The sequence below is a fragment of the Aedes aegypti genome, chromosome 2, assembly GCF_002204515.2.
Source record: "Aedes aegypti strain LVP_AGWG chromosome 2, AaegL5.0 Primary Assembly, whole genome shotgun sequence".
In the NCBI taxonomy this organism is placed as follows: Eukaryota; Metazoa; Arthropoda; class Insecta; order Diptera; family Culicidae; genus Aedes; species Aedes aegypti.
Window position 1 is genome coordinate 103,954,463 of NC_035108.1, and position 19,552 is coordinate 103,974,014.

Consider the following 19,552-nt stretch of genomic DNA (forward strand, 5'->3'; position numbering starts at 1 on the left):
CATGTCAAGTAATTCATGCCAGAAATTTTGAAAAGGATTTTTTATTAAAAATTCATTCACAAATTCTATTCAAAATTATTCACAAATTCTCAAAAAACTCTTCCAGTTCAAGAATCCATGTCGATATTAATCATTGGTGATCTAGTTTTTAAGATATTCAAATGTTCCTTGAGGGACCGACATTCTCCACACAAAATTTCTTTGGCGGCTATTTTGTTTTTGGTCAATTCATACTTTCACGACAAATTAGAAGTTCTAAAGACGGGGCTTGGGATGCATCGTAGGGCGGTTCTCTTGTCACTCCATATTCTCAATGGATTTGTAAAATAGGATGGGTGAAGAAAATTCCTTTAGTATCCTTGGAAAAATTTCTAGAATAATTACTGTAGAGATTTTGCTGGAGAAATTTCTGTCTATATTTTTTCTGAAATATCCCTGGAATACTCCTTGGATGAATTACCAAACTTATGGACAATTACATGGAAAATCTTCTGGATTTTTTTTCTGGAGAACTTCCTAGATAAATTCATGGAGTAATGGAATACAGCTTGTCGGAACTGGACTAGAAAATACGGTTGTGATTAAAAGTTCTTCCTAAGGGAATTCATAGATTTTTTTTAGAAATTTCTCGCAAAATTATTTGAAGAACTCCTGGAGAAATAGATACTAGAGAGATTTGGAGAAAATTATGAATAATAAGACGACCTACAGGGCACTCTGTTGGATTTTGTCGATTTCATGCGCTTTTTGAATAGCGTCCAAACCGTGGATTTAAGCGATATAGTTTGTTCGGAGAAGTTTCTTGGTATATTAAAGCGCATCTTTTGTTTTAAAATGTTTTGTGATCAATCCACCTAGCAGTGATATAGAAAAACTATTTTTTCATAACATTCGGATAGACATAAAGTGTCTCCGGCAAAGTTGTAGAATTGGCAATTTGAAACAACTTTGTCGAAGACACGATTTTTCAATCTCTTATACTTTTTGAGATATATGCCGTTGGTTGTATGTGAATGGCCCCTAAAAATTATATTTTTTAACATAACTTTTTTTCAAGTTTTTTTACATTTTTTGAGTTTTCTTGAGTTGTTTGTCATGAAAAAACATGTTTTTGCAGAACATATAATCACGCTATCTTTTGAATTAGGGGAAAGTGGTCCAATTCAGACCCTGTTCTAATTCGGACCATCAAACATTTCTCAATACTGGCGCAATTGTAAAGATCGTGTGTACCGTTTTTCTACCCACCGTCTGGCTAGGATCTAACACAAAACATTTGACGCCTTCCAGTTAATTTGTTTGATTTTTATTTTTAGTTTGTTGTTTTGAAGTGCTCTAGTGTGCTATCGGTTAGCATTATTTCCAAGCCTCAGGAATTGACAATAATTCTCCAATCTTTCTGTGTTATTACATAATCGAATCCCCCAAGCCTAAGCTTTCATCTGACCATATGGTTTTGAAATGTCTATGCACTGTTTGTCCTCAACTGGTTTGAACATCTCAAAATGTGAATTGGTCCAATCCGGACCTTTTGATGTGGTTCAATATGGACCTCTTGCTTTTTCAACGAACGAAGTCTATTTCAAAAGCGCCAATCCGTGAAAGTCTTCTCGACTTGCCAGAAAATCACAGAGGTTGTAATATTGATGGATGGTGCCTTTGTTCCTGTTGCGGTAAAGTGAAAGTCTTCGAAAAATCTATGAAATACGGTAGTCCACAAAAAAAAAAGAAATCAATAAATCAGCTACCGTCGTGCGGGGTGACATTGGTCCATAAGGGGGACTTTGGGCCAAGATTTTTACAGCAAGCTAATGCCAGAATAATGAAAACAATGTGCCAAGCTTCAAGAATACGTTATAAATAGCCAATAGATTATCATAGATTAGTTTTTTGCCGTTCCTACTAATCATGAGATGCATCGAAAGAGGCGGTCAAAGTCACCCCCTAGGCCCAATTTCACCCCGCATGGCGGTACTTGAAAAAAAAAACTTAATTAATACCACTGCCTATTTTGGATACAGCGTTCCAAATTTGTATATACGAAATACGATAACAAAAAACAAAACGTTTATGAGTGCTCAGAACAATACAATCAACTTTCCCTTACCCGATGTAATGTTTTTTTTAACATGAAAATAATCACTTTAATATAGTGTACTTTGACTCTAAAATGTAAGTATGTCGATACTTCTCCAACTCGATGACCCAAGATTCGATGCTGTCTCCTTCAGTTTTCGAACAAGTTAACCTTTTCAACCCGATATTTTCATGCCATGATTCTCACTCTTTCTCTATCTTTATTAACGATATGTTAAGCCCTGAGCTAGTTCATCTCGGTACCAACGGCTTTACTTCTCTTCCGAAGGAAGTCGTCACAATAACTTTCACATCACTACTCTTGAAGCTCTTGAGAAATCTCGTTAAGAATTTATGAAGTTATTTCTAGTAGAATCCTCAGATGAATTTTTGGAGGAATCTCCGGAAGAATTCCTGAAGCGATCTCTGGAAAAAATCACAGGAATAATTCCTAGAAACATATCGGAAGGACTACTTGAGGAATTTCTCGAGAAGTCACTGGGGACATTCCTGAAGTAATCCTTTAAGAAATTGTCGTAGTGTGACCTGGAGAAAGCTTTGAGAACATCTCTGCAAAAATCACTATAGAGATTTTCATAGAGAAATTGTGCGCTTCGTGGCCGTGCGGTTAGTGTCGTCAGGCATCGTGTCATGGGGTGCGGGTTCGATTCCCTCTTCAGCCATTGAAACTTTTCGTCAGGAATGTTTTATGGCTGTGCCACTGGAGCATGCTTGTCCGTTGTCTAGTGTTAAGTTACAGTCTGTGCAGCTAAATGGCTGAAGACGGTGTCCGTGTCTTTTAAAATTCTTTGGTGTTTGCGGGTTAATTACTTTAAAATTCCGGGAATCAACACTCATGGAGAAGGTTAGAACTATCTGTCATAACTGGTGTGGAACAAGAGGACCAGTCCTTGGCTGCGTGGCATAAAGGTACGATTTGTGCAGTCAACCATTAGGGCTATTTATGACGTACTGTTTATCTCAGACTTGCGAGCAAACTTGCTATCGGTGAAGCATATGACCAATGCTGAAGTGACGATTAGCTTTGGACCAAAAGTTGGAGATATAAAGCTTAAGAATACGGTGATTGCAATTTGTCCGTTGAGAGGTGATTTCTACGAGCTGGATGTGTTTTATTCCAATAGCGGTCAAATTGTGTGCTGATCATCAAGCCGTCAATCTAGAAATTGATCCATCATGAGTTTCGACATGAAACGCTAAATGAACCACGACCCGAGCAAGAATGTAAGCTACGTTGACTGATGACGAGTCCGAAGATGACACTGAAACATATTCTTCAACACAGATGGCCTCTTTTCGCAACAAGAACAAACCTTGAAACAGAAACTACGGGGCATAGTAAATGGGAGCACAGACTCCCCGGTAAGTTTGAAGTTTGAATGTTCGCTGACGACCAATTTCCATCGACAGATGTTACCAGCATTCGTGATGATTTGAAAATAATTCCTACGAGTTCCACGAATGAAGATATTTTCTGTATACCATTTATGTGTGAAACTACATAGGATATTGGGTTTTCCGTGTTGTCCGTTGCCTAATGTTCGTGATGGTTCAGTCAGTGCAGCCTTTGGCTGAAGACGGTGTAAGTAGTCTTCAAAAGAAAGAACTTCTGGAAGAAGTCTTAGAGGATTTTATAGACGAACAGCAAAGATAATTTTTGGGAAATTTAATGCTGTAGAATGTTAAAGTATTCCTTAAAAAACATAGGATGAAATTCCTGGATGAATTTGTGAAGGAATGATCGTAGGAACAGCTGAAATAATTGCTGTAGTATTTGCTGGTGTGAAATCTTAAATAAACTTTCGAATAAGGTACCGCGGGGCAAGTGGGTAAATGGGGTAAGTGAAAACAATTGATATATTTTACTGAATATGTGAATTAACGTTTTAAACTCATGCGTAAACCTTTGAGGTTATTGAGAACATTACGATAGGTAAGAGATTTCTGAGATTTTTCAGCCATTGTTTCATAATAGACTGAAAAATTGTTAACCTGTCAACTGTTACTCCGTAACAAGTTGGCGGCGTACAATCTTATTTTAATATTTTTAGTGGAAAAAAGCTGCGGAAAATAATTTTCTGTACCACTTCTTAGTTGTCCTCTGTGACAGTTTCAAACTGCAATAAAAAAGTTTTAGAATTAATTCGACGTAGACCTAAAAATAACTAAATTTAAACATCGTCAATTTTTTTTATCTGTTGGGGCAAGTGAAAAGTTTATCATTAGAGATTGAATTTGTGTTTTCTCTTTAAGTAGCCATAAGTAAACATGGTTCGCAATTATCATAGAAAAACATAACGTGCTGATAATCCAAGAAACACTATACTAAAGCGTTAAAAGCTATTAGAAATCATGGAAATTCTCTAAAAGATGTTGCCAAACATTACAATATCAATATGTCTACTTCGGGCAGCCAATTAAAAGAAAGACGTTGACTGAAAAGTTGCAATATTAGAGAACACACGGAAATCTCGTGGAATGTCTATGTAAACCTAGTTCAAAACATAAAAATGGGGTATAGGTCTATCCACATAAAAAAGACCCTAAATACGTTATTGAAGGATTCCGTTTGATTTCTCCCGAAGAGTTATCCGACGTCATATCCGACTTTCTCAAGAATAAATAACGATCGGTGGAAATTCTACAGCGCAGAAATGCAATTGCTGTCCTATAATGTAAGACCTAACATTGGAAATGTTGCAGTTATAATGTTGTCGAATCATTTCAACTAACATAACTGAACAGAAGAGAATTGAAGTTAAAAGAATAACATTTTCTTTGTTTACATGTTACTTATGTTATTGTTCATTGGGAAGCCTTAACAAGTGTTAAAGCTAATAGAAATCGTGAATATAACTGTTTGTTTTTGAATTTATTGTACAAAACGATAAACTTTTCACTTGCCCCACTTTTGGGGCAAGTGAAAAGTAAGAAGACATTTTTCAAAAACTTTTTCTGTATTTTTTTCTTCAATTTTTCATAAAAATCGATTTCAGCATGCTGCTTATATACGGTGGGAGTCAAGCTAAAAAATATACACAACCTCATTTGTTTCAATTTAAAGTCCCTAGAATTGGAAGAATCTCAACTATGCGAATTCCATTACCCACTTGCCCCACGGTACCTTAATCGAAATTTTCGGAGTAGATTCTGGGATAAACTGAGCATAAATGGCATTCACAAATTTCATAATGATGAAGGGGCTTTTAGAATATTCATACAAAAAGCGTTACGAGGAGGTCGGTGGGTATCAAATAAATAATTTTAGACGTTATGAAAAATGTGAATGAACCTAATAATTCTTGTAGGAATCCATATGAAAAAGACTCAAAGAATATCTAAAAAAAACAGCGTAGGAATTTTTGGTGAAATTCTTGTAGCGAATTTCTTAAAAAACTCCGTAGTAACACTGTAGACTTTCTTGCTGGAATCTTTGGAAGTATTCCTACAGGATGTTTTGAGGAGATCTGGTAGGGTTACAAATAGTGAAACCGTTGGAAGAGTTTATGAAAAAAGTTGGGAGAGTTAATGAACCTGGAGGAATCCTGAGATTGTTCCTGAAAAATTTTCTCATAGTAATCACTATAGAACATAGGGTGATGGTCTATTTGAACTCCTCCAGCGATTTTTTAGTAATTCTTCGAGAAATTTCTCCAGCATTGGCTCGATAAATCATTGAGCACTATTCAATGATTTATCGAGCCAATTCTGGAGAAATTTCTCCAAGTATTATTTGAAAACCGCTGGAGGAGTTTCTGAACGAATTCCTGGGAGAAATGGCAAAGGTACATTCAGAGGAATCCTGGCGTTTCTAGAGTGATCCCTTGAAATGATTCTAGAAGTAGTCTCTGGAGAAATTACTTCAAGAATTCTTCAAGTTATTCCTCGAGGAATCTGAGAAAAAACGTACAAGAACCTGTGCATTAGACGCGTAAAAAATCCTAAAAATTTCTCTGGAGACTGGCTAAGTTTTCAAAATGGTACCAGCCTGGGAGGGAGGCACAGATACTACACACGAAATATGAAACAACACCTTTCCAAACTACAAGATAACTCCTGCTCATTAACGACAATCAAGGCAGGCTTGGGGAAAATCGCTGGTTTTCCTTTGATGTGCACATTTGATCTATCTGGACAAACATGAGAAAATGGCCTGGGCATTTTATTTTTATTTTTATTGGGAAAGAAGTAAAAGATGCTTGTTTCAATACTTTATATTCAATTAAAATAAATAGTGCCATCGTGGCATTGCTACATCCAAGAGGAATTGATTTCCAACCGATTGTTGCCAACTTTGATGAAACGTAAAAATATGTTTTGATGAATTATGCGCTTTTATCATGTTTGTCCACTCTTTAAGATCTGGGCTCACAGTGACAGTTCGTGACAGCAAAATTTAGGCTCACCTTGACGTATATAAATTTTGTATTGGTTTCTCCCTCCCAGGTACCAGCTATCAGCCCTGCGAGGAGGAGGGTTGGTAACTTAAGGATTAAAGACTTAAGATAATAAATTTCAGTCTCATGAACGGAATCCGACATGAGGTATGAGAAGAATTCCAGTATATTAGGGGCCTATTTTGTAAATCGAACAGATTCATGTGACTCGTCTGTATTCATTGTCGATCAAAGCAATCATGCATATTTCAGATGTCACTCGTCGACTCCCATAGTAATCCAGTCACATAGAGTGACAACTGTCGAAAAACTCGAGTGACAGAGCTGAGTCGAGCGAATTTTTTGGTCGACAGCGACTCCAGTCGAGTCATTTTGATCGACTCGACTTATAAAATAGACCCCTTAGACACTCGCTTTGAAGGAATCACCTTCAACGATTTCGTCTGCTAGTATGCAATAAGATGTCAACGTTAGATCACGCTAATATAGACATGTGTGGCCCGTTCCCACATGACTTGGGCAACACTGCCCCAGTGGTCGACGAACAACGGGAAAGAATTCTCCCTTTCTTTTTACCTCACAACCTGCCCAGGTTAGCGGCGACGTGTCACGAGTACGAGGCGCGAGAACAATTGAACCAGTCATTACTTTTCTTTTTTTTTCTCTCCTCCAATTGCTTACAACGTAACAACGTTAATATTATGCGCCAACAATTCCTCGCCCCCACGACATTTCAGACATAATCTGTGATAGGTAAGCAAGAAGCAAAACTAACCTGTTTCTCTGTCGCAAGACCTTCACCTTCGAGGGCAGCCTCGTCCGGACGTAGTAATCGAGCTTCCCTTTCAGCTCCTCGTTGCTGCTGCCGTCGTCCACCAGGATGATCTCCTTCAGAAGCCGGTCATCGGCCGTGTTCAGCACGCTGTGAACCGTCCGTACCAGCACCGAGTACGGTTCGTTGTAGAAGATAATTATGACACTGGTGGACGGAAGGCTTTCCAGGTCGTAGGTCTTCCTCTTGCAGGCCGGGTGCCTCTCGTCCGGCGGGGTCCTATTGTAGCTCAAATGCTCGCTCAGTTCCTCATTCAGGGCAATCGTGGCCAGCTGCTTTTCCCCGATCTCCTTCGCTTCCCCCTTCAAATCCACCCCTTTTCCATTATCACCCAAACCTTTCTCCTGCTTGGCCAAGTCGGCCAGCACTAGTTGCTCGAAAATCTTATCCTGGCCATCGGTGCCAACCACGGCCAGCAAATTCCCCCGGTTGAACGTTCCCACTAGGCCATTGGCAATCGGAATGCTATTCACGTTCCCGTTGTTGCCATTCAAATTCTTGAAGTAGAACAACACAAACAGGCCCAAAATCAGCACCAGGATCAGCTTCGAGTAGAGGTTGCGCCGGAAGCTGAAGCCCCCGCGGAAGAACATTATTGCGGCCGGGGCATTTGCTATCCTCCTTCCGTAAAATACTTATTTGTTTACTCCTCAATCGCACTTGTTTTCTTCAATGAAATTAATCATCGCTTCTTCTTCACCACCAACACAAAAACAGATTGATACCTTCCCGGAGCTCAGTGTGAGAGAATCGCAGCAGGCGTAGAGTTGCGGGTGGCAAGGCAACGGATGATGCTGTTGAATGTGTCAACCACGTTTGCAATTTTTTCTTCCGGAGATTTTCCAGCTAAAATTTGTCACAGTTTCCGAACACAAAATTATTCGTTGGAATCTTCACTGAAACGAGCAAATCCGCGTTAAGTCACTCAAATCCCAATTCACCTCTCTTCGATTATAAATTAATGAGAAAAATATCACACAAAATTGGAATTCGCTGTCAATGGAGGAGGAGAGGTAATAAGAAAAATAAGTTGAGCTACTTCAGAAGACGCGCACAAAGAACGGTCAAAACTCACACGCTACAGCAGAACACGACTACTCGCACCGGACGATGGACGGTAACTGGAGTAAAGAGCTCCAAAGCGGACTGACTTTGAATGAAAGGCGACGACGACCAGGGTTGCCACATATACAGATTTATCTGTATTTTACAGATTTTCTCGAATATTTTGTGACCAAGAATCTGTAAATACAGATTACAGATTTTTTGTTGAAGTACAGATATACAGATTCTGTATACAGAATCTGGCCAAAATTTTACAGATTTATACAGATTTTTGAGTGAAACGAAAATTTCTATTTTTGAAAACTTTATAATTCAACCTTTGATGTGACAATTCCGCAATGTGGTTACAAATGATTGGTATTTTCATGATTTTTTCTGCATAATTTCAACTTCTAGCTAAATTTTGAAGCATACAGATTAAAAATACAGATATTTTGTTCTAGGATACAGAAATACAGATAATTGAGAGAAAAAATACAGATTTAAATGTGGCAACCCTGACGACGACAAGAACGTGGCACGCTTAATGGATTTTATACAGCGCAATATGGGCAATGTCCCAACAAGTTAATCTCAGATAAACATGTCTTACATTATATGACATGTCCAAAATTTCATGAATTAAATGGAGTGAGTATCGGTTATTTTATATTAATTTTCCTATATAATGTGAAAATTATAAAAAATCATTCTATAATTTTAAAGATCTGTAAATCTTTTTAGGAGTGACACATTTCTGCCGTCGGCGCGGCGTCGTTGCTCGACGTGACCGTCGTTTGGCGTCTCTCGCGAAGAGAGAGCAGTGCAGTGAGAGCAAAAAAGCCTTTTGTTGACTAATGCTGGCGTCGGAAAGAACAACAAAAGGCTTTTCAAGATACAGAGGGAGGGTTCGGACATGGTGGTCGACAAAGGTTTTTAGAATGTGAATGAGAACAACCCGGAAAATAATTTGCACGCTGCTTCGAAGTCACACTGAGAGCAGTATTGCGGTAAAAAATATTGTGTTTTTTTGGTAAAATCCAGAATACGATCGCATCTCAGTTTGGAGCTGCGAACTCATTTACATACTGAGAGAAAATTGCCCAGAACAAAGTATGAAAACTCCCTTAATTTCTTACACCACAGGCAGAAAAATAAATGAGACTTCACATTTATTACTAACTAGTGGGCCCGGCAAACTTCGGTTTGCCATCAAGTAGGCTGTTGAAAAACGCTATGGATCGTCCCATACAAAATGACAGTTCCGTTCCCGCTCGTTTTTCCGACTTTCCCGGTGAATATCCTGAGATTTTTATACCCATAAACACGTCGGAACACTTGACGAACAAAACGAAAAAATAATCATTCAAATCGGTTGACCCGTTCGGAAGCCATTTCGTGACATACAAACATCACTCCATTTTTATTTATATAGATTAATTTTACTATAGATATTAATTTTACAAGGCGTATAACATTTCATTGGAGTTCGTCAATAATGACTTAGTGTGTTCGAGTTCAGCTTAGCCGTTTATTTACATCTGTGACAGCCACCCGGAGTCTTCACAGCCGCCGTCCCATTGTTTCGATTTTGACAATACTTTCGCATCCAGAAAACTTCGCATCTCATAGGCAAGCGTGGGCTCCATTCCATTACCCCGAACGCCGTTACCCCGAACGCCACTACCCCGAATGAGCCATTACCCCGAATAGTATAAGATACAGTACAGTATCTTGTTTTGCGTGCAAAAATGCGTCTCTAATGATGGCTGGTAATTAATGGCACCTAAAATTCGTCGGTAAAATGTTCATCATATATTTATTCTTTCGAAATATCTTGATGGCAACTATGTTCTTCTCATTCTTTCTGAGACAGTGCCTGTTTATCAGCTCAGTGGGCACCTTCGCAATTCAAGGGTTCATTCACAAATTTCATTTCGCCAACAATTGCCATTTTTAACACCTACCCACCCCCTCGTACTTTTTTGTATGGAAATTCTACATATTGTGAATGGGCTGTAACATTTTGAGGACAACCACCCACAAACTTTTTTGCTCCCTTCAGCGTTACGAAATTTGTGAATGGGCTTTGATAAAATAAGCCTCTTATTGACTGAAAGGAATTCGAATCCATAATCCTCAATATGGTGTTGCTTAACAGATGCGTAATCACCAGTATTTGGACTTGTTGGTGGTGTTCATATTTCAATTTTGTTTTTGAACAAATATTTTTCATTCTTATGAATATAGGTTGTGTCATAGCATCACGTTGTTACAGTGATCATTCACGTCATAGCTGCAAACATTTCACCTGAAATTTGCCCTTCTTTTTTAAATAGGCTGTTCTTTCACGTTTTTGTTGGATAAGCTAGTCACTAATATTTCCATATAGAACTGCTTTTTATACAGGAATATATCTTGAAGGCATTCACTAAAGTGATTTCTGCTATAATTCTTATCGGAAATTTTCCCTTTCTTTTATCTTCTTGTATTAAAACAGACAGGTCTCTTATGGATTTACTCACCACTTTTCTGCCATCATCATTTCTTCATTATCTTGAATAAAAAAAATATTTTTTTTTGTTGTTATCTCACAGAAATTCAAATTAATGATCCCACAAATCATCAAAAGTTCTTACTGTAGCGTCAATCAGAGGACGCCGATTTTTCTAACATGTACAGGTGCGATAGCGGAACGGTCGTCTATTAGGTTGGTTTTTAGGCGGGTTCCATAGAACAACTTTTGCAGCGACTATCTCAGGGTGAACTTCCATTACCATCGTTTACGAAACAAAATTTTTAAGAAGATCTTAGTCTTAATGCCCGACACCTATAAAATGAGTAAAGGAAGTGGCTACCGACGGCCAATAAGAGACTTTACTACATCCTAATTTTGTACATATTATAGCTATCCTTCTCATAATAAATTCACCCTTCTTTTCGAAATAGGCTGTTCTTCAGAGCATTGCAATGTGGCTGTGTGAATCTTCCCAAAATTAGAGGACAAAACTTAGTGTGTAAAAATTATTTGCTGAACAACTAGCTGCTTTTTTATCTTCTAATATTTGAGAAATACATTTTTGAGCCAAACTCGTGAAATACTCAAAAGCAATCGTACAATTATCTCCCCACTCTCTAACTAGAATATGTCTCAAAATGTTATCCATTCGTGGTAATGGCGTTCGGGGTAGTGACCCATTCGGGGTAGTGGCGTTCGGGGTAATGACCCATTCGGGGTAATGGCTTTCGGGGTAGTGGCGTTCGGGGTAGTGTCATAGAATCCAAGCCTGATAACGGTGCTGCGAAGTCAATACTGTGCATTGCGCGATTATTTATCGCGACGGCGATCTTGAAAACTTCTTAAAATGCTTGTAGATCGCCGAAGCTACTTCAAATCTCGAACAATTTTTCAAATAGACGTAAGTCCCTTGCACTTTTTGTTGAGATAATCAACTTCGAAGATTTTTGATCTAAATTTAATTCCTATTTGTGGTGAATCTGAAAAAACATAGTAGGCCCGACGTTCAGACCGTCAGTTTGAAAACTGAGATCTTTTAGTGAACACACGTTATCAGTCGATGTTACTTTGCAAACTAAATATCATTAAACCCTAAGATAGTTTTCATTTAAATGTACAACTTTATAAATTAGTGAATAATATCACATATTGGCGACGAGTAGAACCTGCGGTGATTCAAGCAAACAAAATCAGAAGGTAAACCAAATCAGTTTTTTTACAAATGTTGGGAGATTGTTCCAGAAAGAAAAGTCAAGCTAAACAAGCGGTTGCCCAGCAACAGATTGCGATACGCGGGTAAAAGAAAAAACAAGTTCCCTCTACATGGGAACTGCCTCAGGAACGGATTTCATCCGTTGAGTTAGGCGGAATGAAAAAAATCAAGTTTGCTTCAACAGTGAACTGCCTCAGTGTCAGGCGGAAAAAAAATCAAGTTCGTTTTATCAGCGAACTGCCTCAGTGTCAGGCGAAAGAAAGACCAAGTTCACCTAAGAAGGGAACTGCCTCAGGAGCGGTTTTGATCCGTTGAGTCAGGCGGAAAAAAAACAAGTTCGTTTTAACAGCGAACTGCCTCAGTGTTAGGCGGAAAAAAAAACAAGTTCACCTTAAAAGTGAACTGCCTCAGAAGCGGTTTTGATCCGTTGAGTCAGGCGGAAAAATGGCTAGATCATTACAAAAAAAAAAAACTGCCAATACAACGGATTGGTCCGTTGTGTCAGGCGGTCGGCAATAGGTTGCTAATGGCAACCCCGTGTTAACTAGACTAAAATATTCAAAACAATTCTCCAATATTTGTACTTACACCATGCACATGGTACTATTGAAATTAATTTCAATCATTTCTCAGACATGGAAGAACAACTGTTCAAACTACCGCCTTTTGAATGCGATAGCGTTCCAATAACGGAACTCAGGCAAAAATGGTTTGACTATAAAAAGCAGTTCGAGTATATCGCGGCCGTCATGAGCAAGAAAAAGAAGAGAAAATTGAAGAGCATTTTCCTTGCTGTTTCTGGTCGTCAACTCCAACGGGTTTACGAAAGCTTGCCTGAGGTAAACCAAGAGTGCGAGGATGAAGAGGACGAATTTGATAGTATGATTCGTCGACTCGACCATTACTTTGCTCCCAAGCAGCATGACACATTCGAGAGATATTCATTTTGGACTCAAAAACCAGATGCCGGAGAAACATTGGACAAGTTCTTGTTACGGGCCAAAGTCCTGGCCAACAAATGTCGATTTGGATCATCGGAAAAAGAGAGCAGAGATGCAGCAGTTATAGACAAGATCGTCATGCTTGCGCCTCCCGAATTCCGACGGAAAATTTTAGAAAAGCCCAAAATCAACTTGGATGACCTAACTACCCTCGTCAATACCCATCTATCCGTTCAGCATCAGGTTCGCGAGCTTGGCCAGCGTACCTCCGGTGCTGGAAATCTGTTGGAAGCAAGTCGTGGTAACACGTTTGTCAACAAAATTACCACTGAGAGTGAAAACAGATCACGTTGGGCGAAAAGTCATCCTACAGCTGATTGCAGTCGGTGTGGATTGAGGCTGCACAAGCCAGGAGAAAAGTGTCCAGCCAAAGACGTTCAATGCCACCACTGCAACCGTGTTGGACATTTTGCCAAGAAGTGTTATTTTGGTTCCAACAAAGGTACTTGGAAACGCAAACCATCTGCTGAAAATCCAAACCCTCGCGGTCACAAAACACAAAAAGTTAATGCTATTAACAATGATGAAACCTCTACAACACGTGATATGAAGCCGGAAGCTCAAGTGCAGGACTCCTTCATATACGCAATCAGCGATAACCACGATGAAATGGTTTGGTGCAAGGTGGGCAATATACTCGTTGAAATGATGATTGACTCGGGCAGCAAATACAACATCATTGATCAACAGACATGGGTCTACTTGCAAAGCAGGAATGCTGCAGTCGACAATGTGAAACCGTCCACAAAACGTCTATCAGCATATGCACAAAAGGATTCATTGGACATCATTTGCACGTTCGATGCAAACATAGCGATTGTGGAGGGCAATGATCTGAATTTTGCTGCCGCCTTCTACGTAATAAAAGATGGTAAGCAGAATTTGCTTGGTAGAGACACTGCAAAACGATTGGGAGTGCTGCTGATTGGTTTGCCTAGTGTCAACAACTCGGAGTTCATCCAACATGTTTCTGAGAATACCGTTGATAAATTTCCTGTAATTAAAGGTAGCTATTAATATGTCATCAATAAAGATAATATCCTAATCATTCCTGTGCCCAGGTGTTAAAATTCGAATCGATATCGATGAAACCGTGACGCCCGTTGCTCTGCATGTCCGTCGTGTACCCATTGCTCTCCGTCGACAAGTTGAAGATCAAATCAACCGACTTCTAAGAATGGGTATTATTGAAAGAGTTAACGGTCCCAGCCCGTGGGTTTCCCCCGTAGTAATTGTTATCAAGGATAACGGTGATGTTCGACTGTGCATTGATATGCGTCGAGCTAATACCGCAATCAGAAGAGAGTATCACATGATTCCTACGCTTGATGATCTTCTCGCAAGGTATTGTATTAGACAACTTAATTGTTCAAATTAAATTATTTAGAAAACTTCTGTGATCAGGTTAAACGGTTGCAAGTGGTTCTCTCGTCTTGACATTAAGGATGCGTACCACCAAGTGGAGTTGCACGAGTCAAGTCGACACATAACGACATTTATTACTCATCTTGGTATGTTTCGATACACCAGGTTGATGTTCGGAATCTGCAGCGCGTCAGAACATTTCCAGCGTATTATCGAGCAAATTCTGAGCAATTGTCCAAACTCTTTCAACTATCAAGATGACATTTTTGTACATGGGAAGACGGAGGCTGAACATGACGCTGCTTTAGAAAGTGTTCTACGCACATTAGAAGCACACAATGTCGTGTTGAACACTAAGAAATGTAAATTCAAAGTTACGGAAACAGAATTTTTGGGCCATGACATTTCTCAGCAAGGCGTTAGACCAACGGAAGATAAGATAACAGCAGTGCAGCAGTTCAGATCGCCTACATCTGCCGAAGAAGTTCGAAGTTTTTTGGGACTCGTTTGCTATGTAGGAAGATTCATTCCCGATTTAGCAACTAAAACATTCGACCTACGGCAGTTGACAGTCAGTGGACAAAAATTCGACTGGACGACGAAGCACGAGATAGCGTTCAATAATTTGAAACGGGCTGTATGCTCAGCGCCAACGCTCGGTTTTTTCGATAACAACCGTCGAACTAGAGTCATTGCGGATGCATCGCCCGTTGGTTTAGGAGCTGTTTTGATACAGTTCGAAGACGAATATGATGATAAACCCATCGTGAACGGTGAAGTTGAGAGGCAGAACAGTTCTCTTTTGAAGCGGCTAAAAAATAAATCATTTTTCCAATCGCGATTCGTTGAATGACTTATTTTTAGCCGCTTCAAAAGAGAACTGTTCTGAGACGTTGCCATGGATTTTCTGGGGCCTCTACCATCGAGCGAATACCTTCTAGTGATTGTGGACTACTATAGTAGATACAAGGAAGTGTGCACCATGAAGAAGATTACGTCAGAGGAAACTATTAAGAGAATTGAGCCCATCTTCGTCCGTTTAGGTTATCCAAGAACAATTACTCTGGATAATGGTCGTCAGTTTATAAGTACTGAGTTCGAAGAATACTGTTTTTCAAGAAATATAACTCTGAATCACACAGCGCCATACTGGCCGCAGGCGAACGGTGAAGTTGAGAGGCAGAACAGTTCTCTTTTGAAGCGGCTAAAAATAAGTCATTCAACGAATCGCGATTGGAAAAATGATTTGCTTGAGTACCTCATGATGTACAATACAACTGCACATTCCGTTACAGGTAAAGCTCCATCTGTTCTGTTGCAGAATCGTCTAATCCGTTCCAAAATACCATCAATAAGCGATATCGAGACGGCGCCTCCTGTTAACTCTGAAGTTCACGATAGGGATAGAATTCTGAAACATAGAGGCAAAGAAAGAGAAGATGTAAGGCGCCATGCAAAACCCTCAGATATTCAAAAAGGCGATCGCGTTTTGTTACAAAACCTTATATCAACCGGAAAGCTTACTACAACGTTCGGCAAGACCCAATACGAAGTCATGGAAAGAAAAGGAAACCGCGTTAAAATTCTTGATCCTGTTTCAGGGAGCGTCCTGGAAAGGAATATCGCCCATCTCAAGAAGATATACAATCCACAAGCAATATCGAATGAAGAAACATCAACATCCGTAATGGGCGATACAATCAACAACCCGATGAACGATCAGGATCCACCACCATCATCCACCGTTGATGACACTAACGACAATCCGATGTACAATCAAGATCAAGCACCACCAAGTCGCCCTCCTCGTATAATGTGTCGACCATCCTGGCAGCGAGATTACTTTGTAAATCAACTTTGATCTGGAAGAAAGGGAGATGTGGTGAATCTGAAAAAACATAGTAGGCCCGACGTTCAGACCGTCAGTTTGAAAACTGAGATCTTTTAGTGAACACACGTTATCAGTCGATGTTACTTTGCAAACTAAATATCATTAAACCCTAAGATAGTTTTCATTTAAATGTACAACTTTATAAATTAGTGAATAATATCACACTATTTAAGATCCAGGCGTTTTATTCAATGAGAATATGTCGTTTATACATAATATATAAAAGATCTACCATTCTGCCGGTAATAATAACAGTTTAATTGGGAATTATTATGTTTTTTTGAGAAAATATATTTTACCACGTTTTGCTACCATAAACCGAGATAAGACATTTTCATAAGTCGAGCTGAAAGTATGTGCGTTACTTTCGTCAATACGTTACGTTATGTTATCATCTGCATGTTTGCTTACGTCGTAATGTTCCGTCAATTTGCAAACGAAAACATTACTTACGCCACACTTAAATTAAACAAAGAATCTCAATGTTTATAAACAGTATACTATAAAGATAAACAACGGGTTGTTTTTGTATGTTTTGAAATAGCCAAGTTAGTTTTGTTAGTTTGCAGCTGAGTCTGCAGTTAGTTTTGATTGAATTGGAACCAAATCTTCTGTGAGGTAAGTGTACATTACTTTCTAGGATATACTACATACTTATATCAATCGTCCCAAACCAGATATGCCTACTTCCTGGTTGCCGTCTCGCTCAAGGGAGCATCCCCGTCGGCGATCCTGGTCAAAATCTCGCGATAGGGATAAACACTCGAGCTGCAGTGATAAGGATCACCACCACCGAAAAATCGACCAGCAGCTGAGACTACCGAGGGTATTGCCGCTCCAATGAACACGATCGCCATCGACGGGAACGGCAACGGAAACGTTCCAGCTCAAAGGATAAGTGCTCTCTTTTTTGTACGGATTTGTTTTACACGGCCGTGTCGCTTCTGTCGACGAAGGAACCGGCGACAAATCAGACCTGGGGAACATCGTCATGGATTTGGCCGCCCAAAACATTTAGGTTCCCAATGTGCAGAAGAGGAACGAGTAGAGGAACTTTTTTTATTTATTTAAGTTGAACGCATGACGCTGTGGATCCGGAAGCTAAGGTATGGTACACAAATTATTTCACGCTCAATTTCAACATTTTTTGCCACACCTGCCAGAAGAGGGTCTTCGCTACACTTTTTGTATGAGACTACCGAAAATTTTGTAAGGTTATTCACGCTTACCTCCTCCCATTAAAACGTGACATAATATCTATAATATATAATATCTGAGCATAAACGGCTTTGAATAGAACTTGACTCGTAAATTCTGATTGAATAACCCCAATTCCACTTCTGATTTGTTCAACCCTTAGTTGCACAATGTGGTTTTAATCAAACACAACAACTGGCATCAAAACGACGAATGTCGATTTGTTTCAATGTTTATATTTTTACTACTTTCGCTGTTTTCGTTCTAGCGTATCTATGCTTTCAGTTGTTTCGATGGATTCGTCGATTTGTTACCAACATGGTGTAACCGATTTTTTTTTCGAAAGGGATGGTAGTAATGTTTCGTCATTGTGTAAAAATAATTCCAAAATTTTCTATGGACGGTATACATTAAAATTCTCAATTTGGCATGTTTTTTGCTACTTTTGCAATCGTTTGTAACAAAAAACCCATTTTCCTACATTTTGCGACTTACGTCCATTTGAAATAGTATTCGAGAAATCGTTTTGTTGCCTTCTGCGCGATTATTCCTGATTGTCCAAGGCATGATCGCGCAGAAGACGCCAAAACGATCTGAAGTAACTGCGACGATCTACAGGCGTTTTTTAAGATCGCCGGCGCGAGAATTTTTCGCGCCACGCATAATACTATGTTGGTGGTTTAAATTAAATACATCGCACCACTTGATTTCTCGCGTAACAATTCTAAAGGGCCAATGATCAAATTGTAAACAAATCGCGTTTTGATACCATTCGATAGCATCTCCCAACACCCACAAACTATGCAAACATTGTCAACATAATCATAAAACTTACCGTTATAAACTCGGTTTTCAAAACGGCCAATAACCGGTTTTTTCCAAACCATTCATTGGCCCTCGCTCGAAAAGGCCAATGATTGGTTCTCGCTCCATCAAGAGGGCCTACAATCGGAAAATTTCGCATACTGTCATTGGCCTTAGCATGGTGAGAGACCAATGACTCTCTCTTGCTCATTCATTGAAAACCGAAAAGGCCTAGCCTTGGGCCAAACACGCTAATAAAATTATATTTTGGCCAATAAAAAAGACCCATGCCTTGATGAAAATCGGAAATGGGCCAAGCATTTAAACTCATCATTTTTTCCACATTTTTGTCAGTTTTTAGAATAAAATCGATTATTAGCGGGTAGTAATAATAAATGGTCACTCAACTAGCAAGAAATCACATTGATTGATTTGAATACTGAAAAATAGGAATTAAAAATGTGGTGAATAATATTCAAATCGAATTTTCTCAGAGTCAACGATCTGAGGATTGGCCCTTTTGAATTGTTACGCGAGATTTGTGCAGACTACGTTACACCGCAGACAGACGTTCAAGTTAGACTCAGCCACTTGTGTAAAAACAAAGCCGCCACAAATCACCAAGTGGCAATCAGCTAACAGATGGCATTAGTGGCGTATGCGTCCCGCCACTACCCCGATCACATTTCATTGACAGCATGAAACACTACCGCTCCCAATGTGATGGATTTTTTAAAAATAATGTGCCGGGCACAGTGAGCCGAGTTTCCCACCCCCTCATACCAGAAGTATTTCCGGAAAAAAATCTAGAGTTATTTTCGGAGGAATTCTCGAAGAATTTCTAGTAGAGTCGTACATTTTTTGATAAAATCCTCTTTAAATATCCAAATGAATTGCATCAGGATTTTTGGTAAAATCTTCCATAGTATTTCAAAAACAATTTTCAAGAATTTCAAAGAATTTAATTTCCTGGATTTCAAAAGTAATCCTTAAGGAGATACACGCAAAATCACATACAGAGTTCTGCAAAAAAAATCCAAAAAGAATCCAGAAGAATCGCAATGGGATATCCGAAAGAATCTCAGAAGTAATACCGGAATGGTAACGTTATTTTTGGATGAATCCAAAAGCGATATCTGGAAGAAAATTCAGAAATAATCTCAAGATTTTCAGAACAATCCCAGAGAAGATTT

The 19,552-nt window shown here is 39.2% G+C and overlaps 1 protein-coding gene across 1 annotated transcript in view; it reads right to left on the reverse strand.

The window, feature by feature from the left end:
• The window catches only part of LOC5576843 (polypeptide N-acetylgalactosaminyltransferase 1), a 75,831-nt gene extending 67,390 nt beyond the window's left edge, over positions 1–8,441 (reverse strand). Inside the window, exons 1-2 of the mRNA XM_001662899.2 lie at positions 8,402–8,441; positions 7,270–8,319 (exon numbers count right to left, since the gene is read on the reverse strand). Of these exons, the coding sequence (XP_001662949.1) occupies positions 7,270–7,919 (650 nt within the window). The 5' untranslated portion in view covers positions 7,920–8,319; positions 8,402–8,441. The remainder of the gene's footprint in view (positions 1–7,269; positions 8,320–8,401) is intronic.
• Between the last annotated feature and the right edge of the window lie 11,111 nt (positions 8,442–19,552).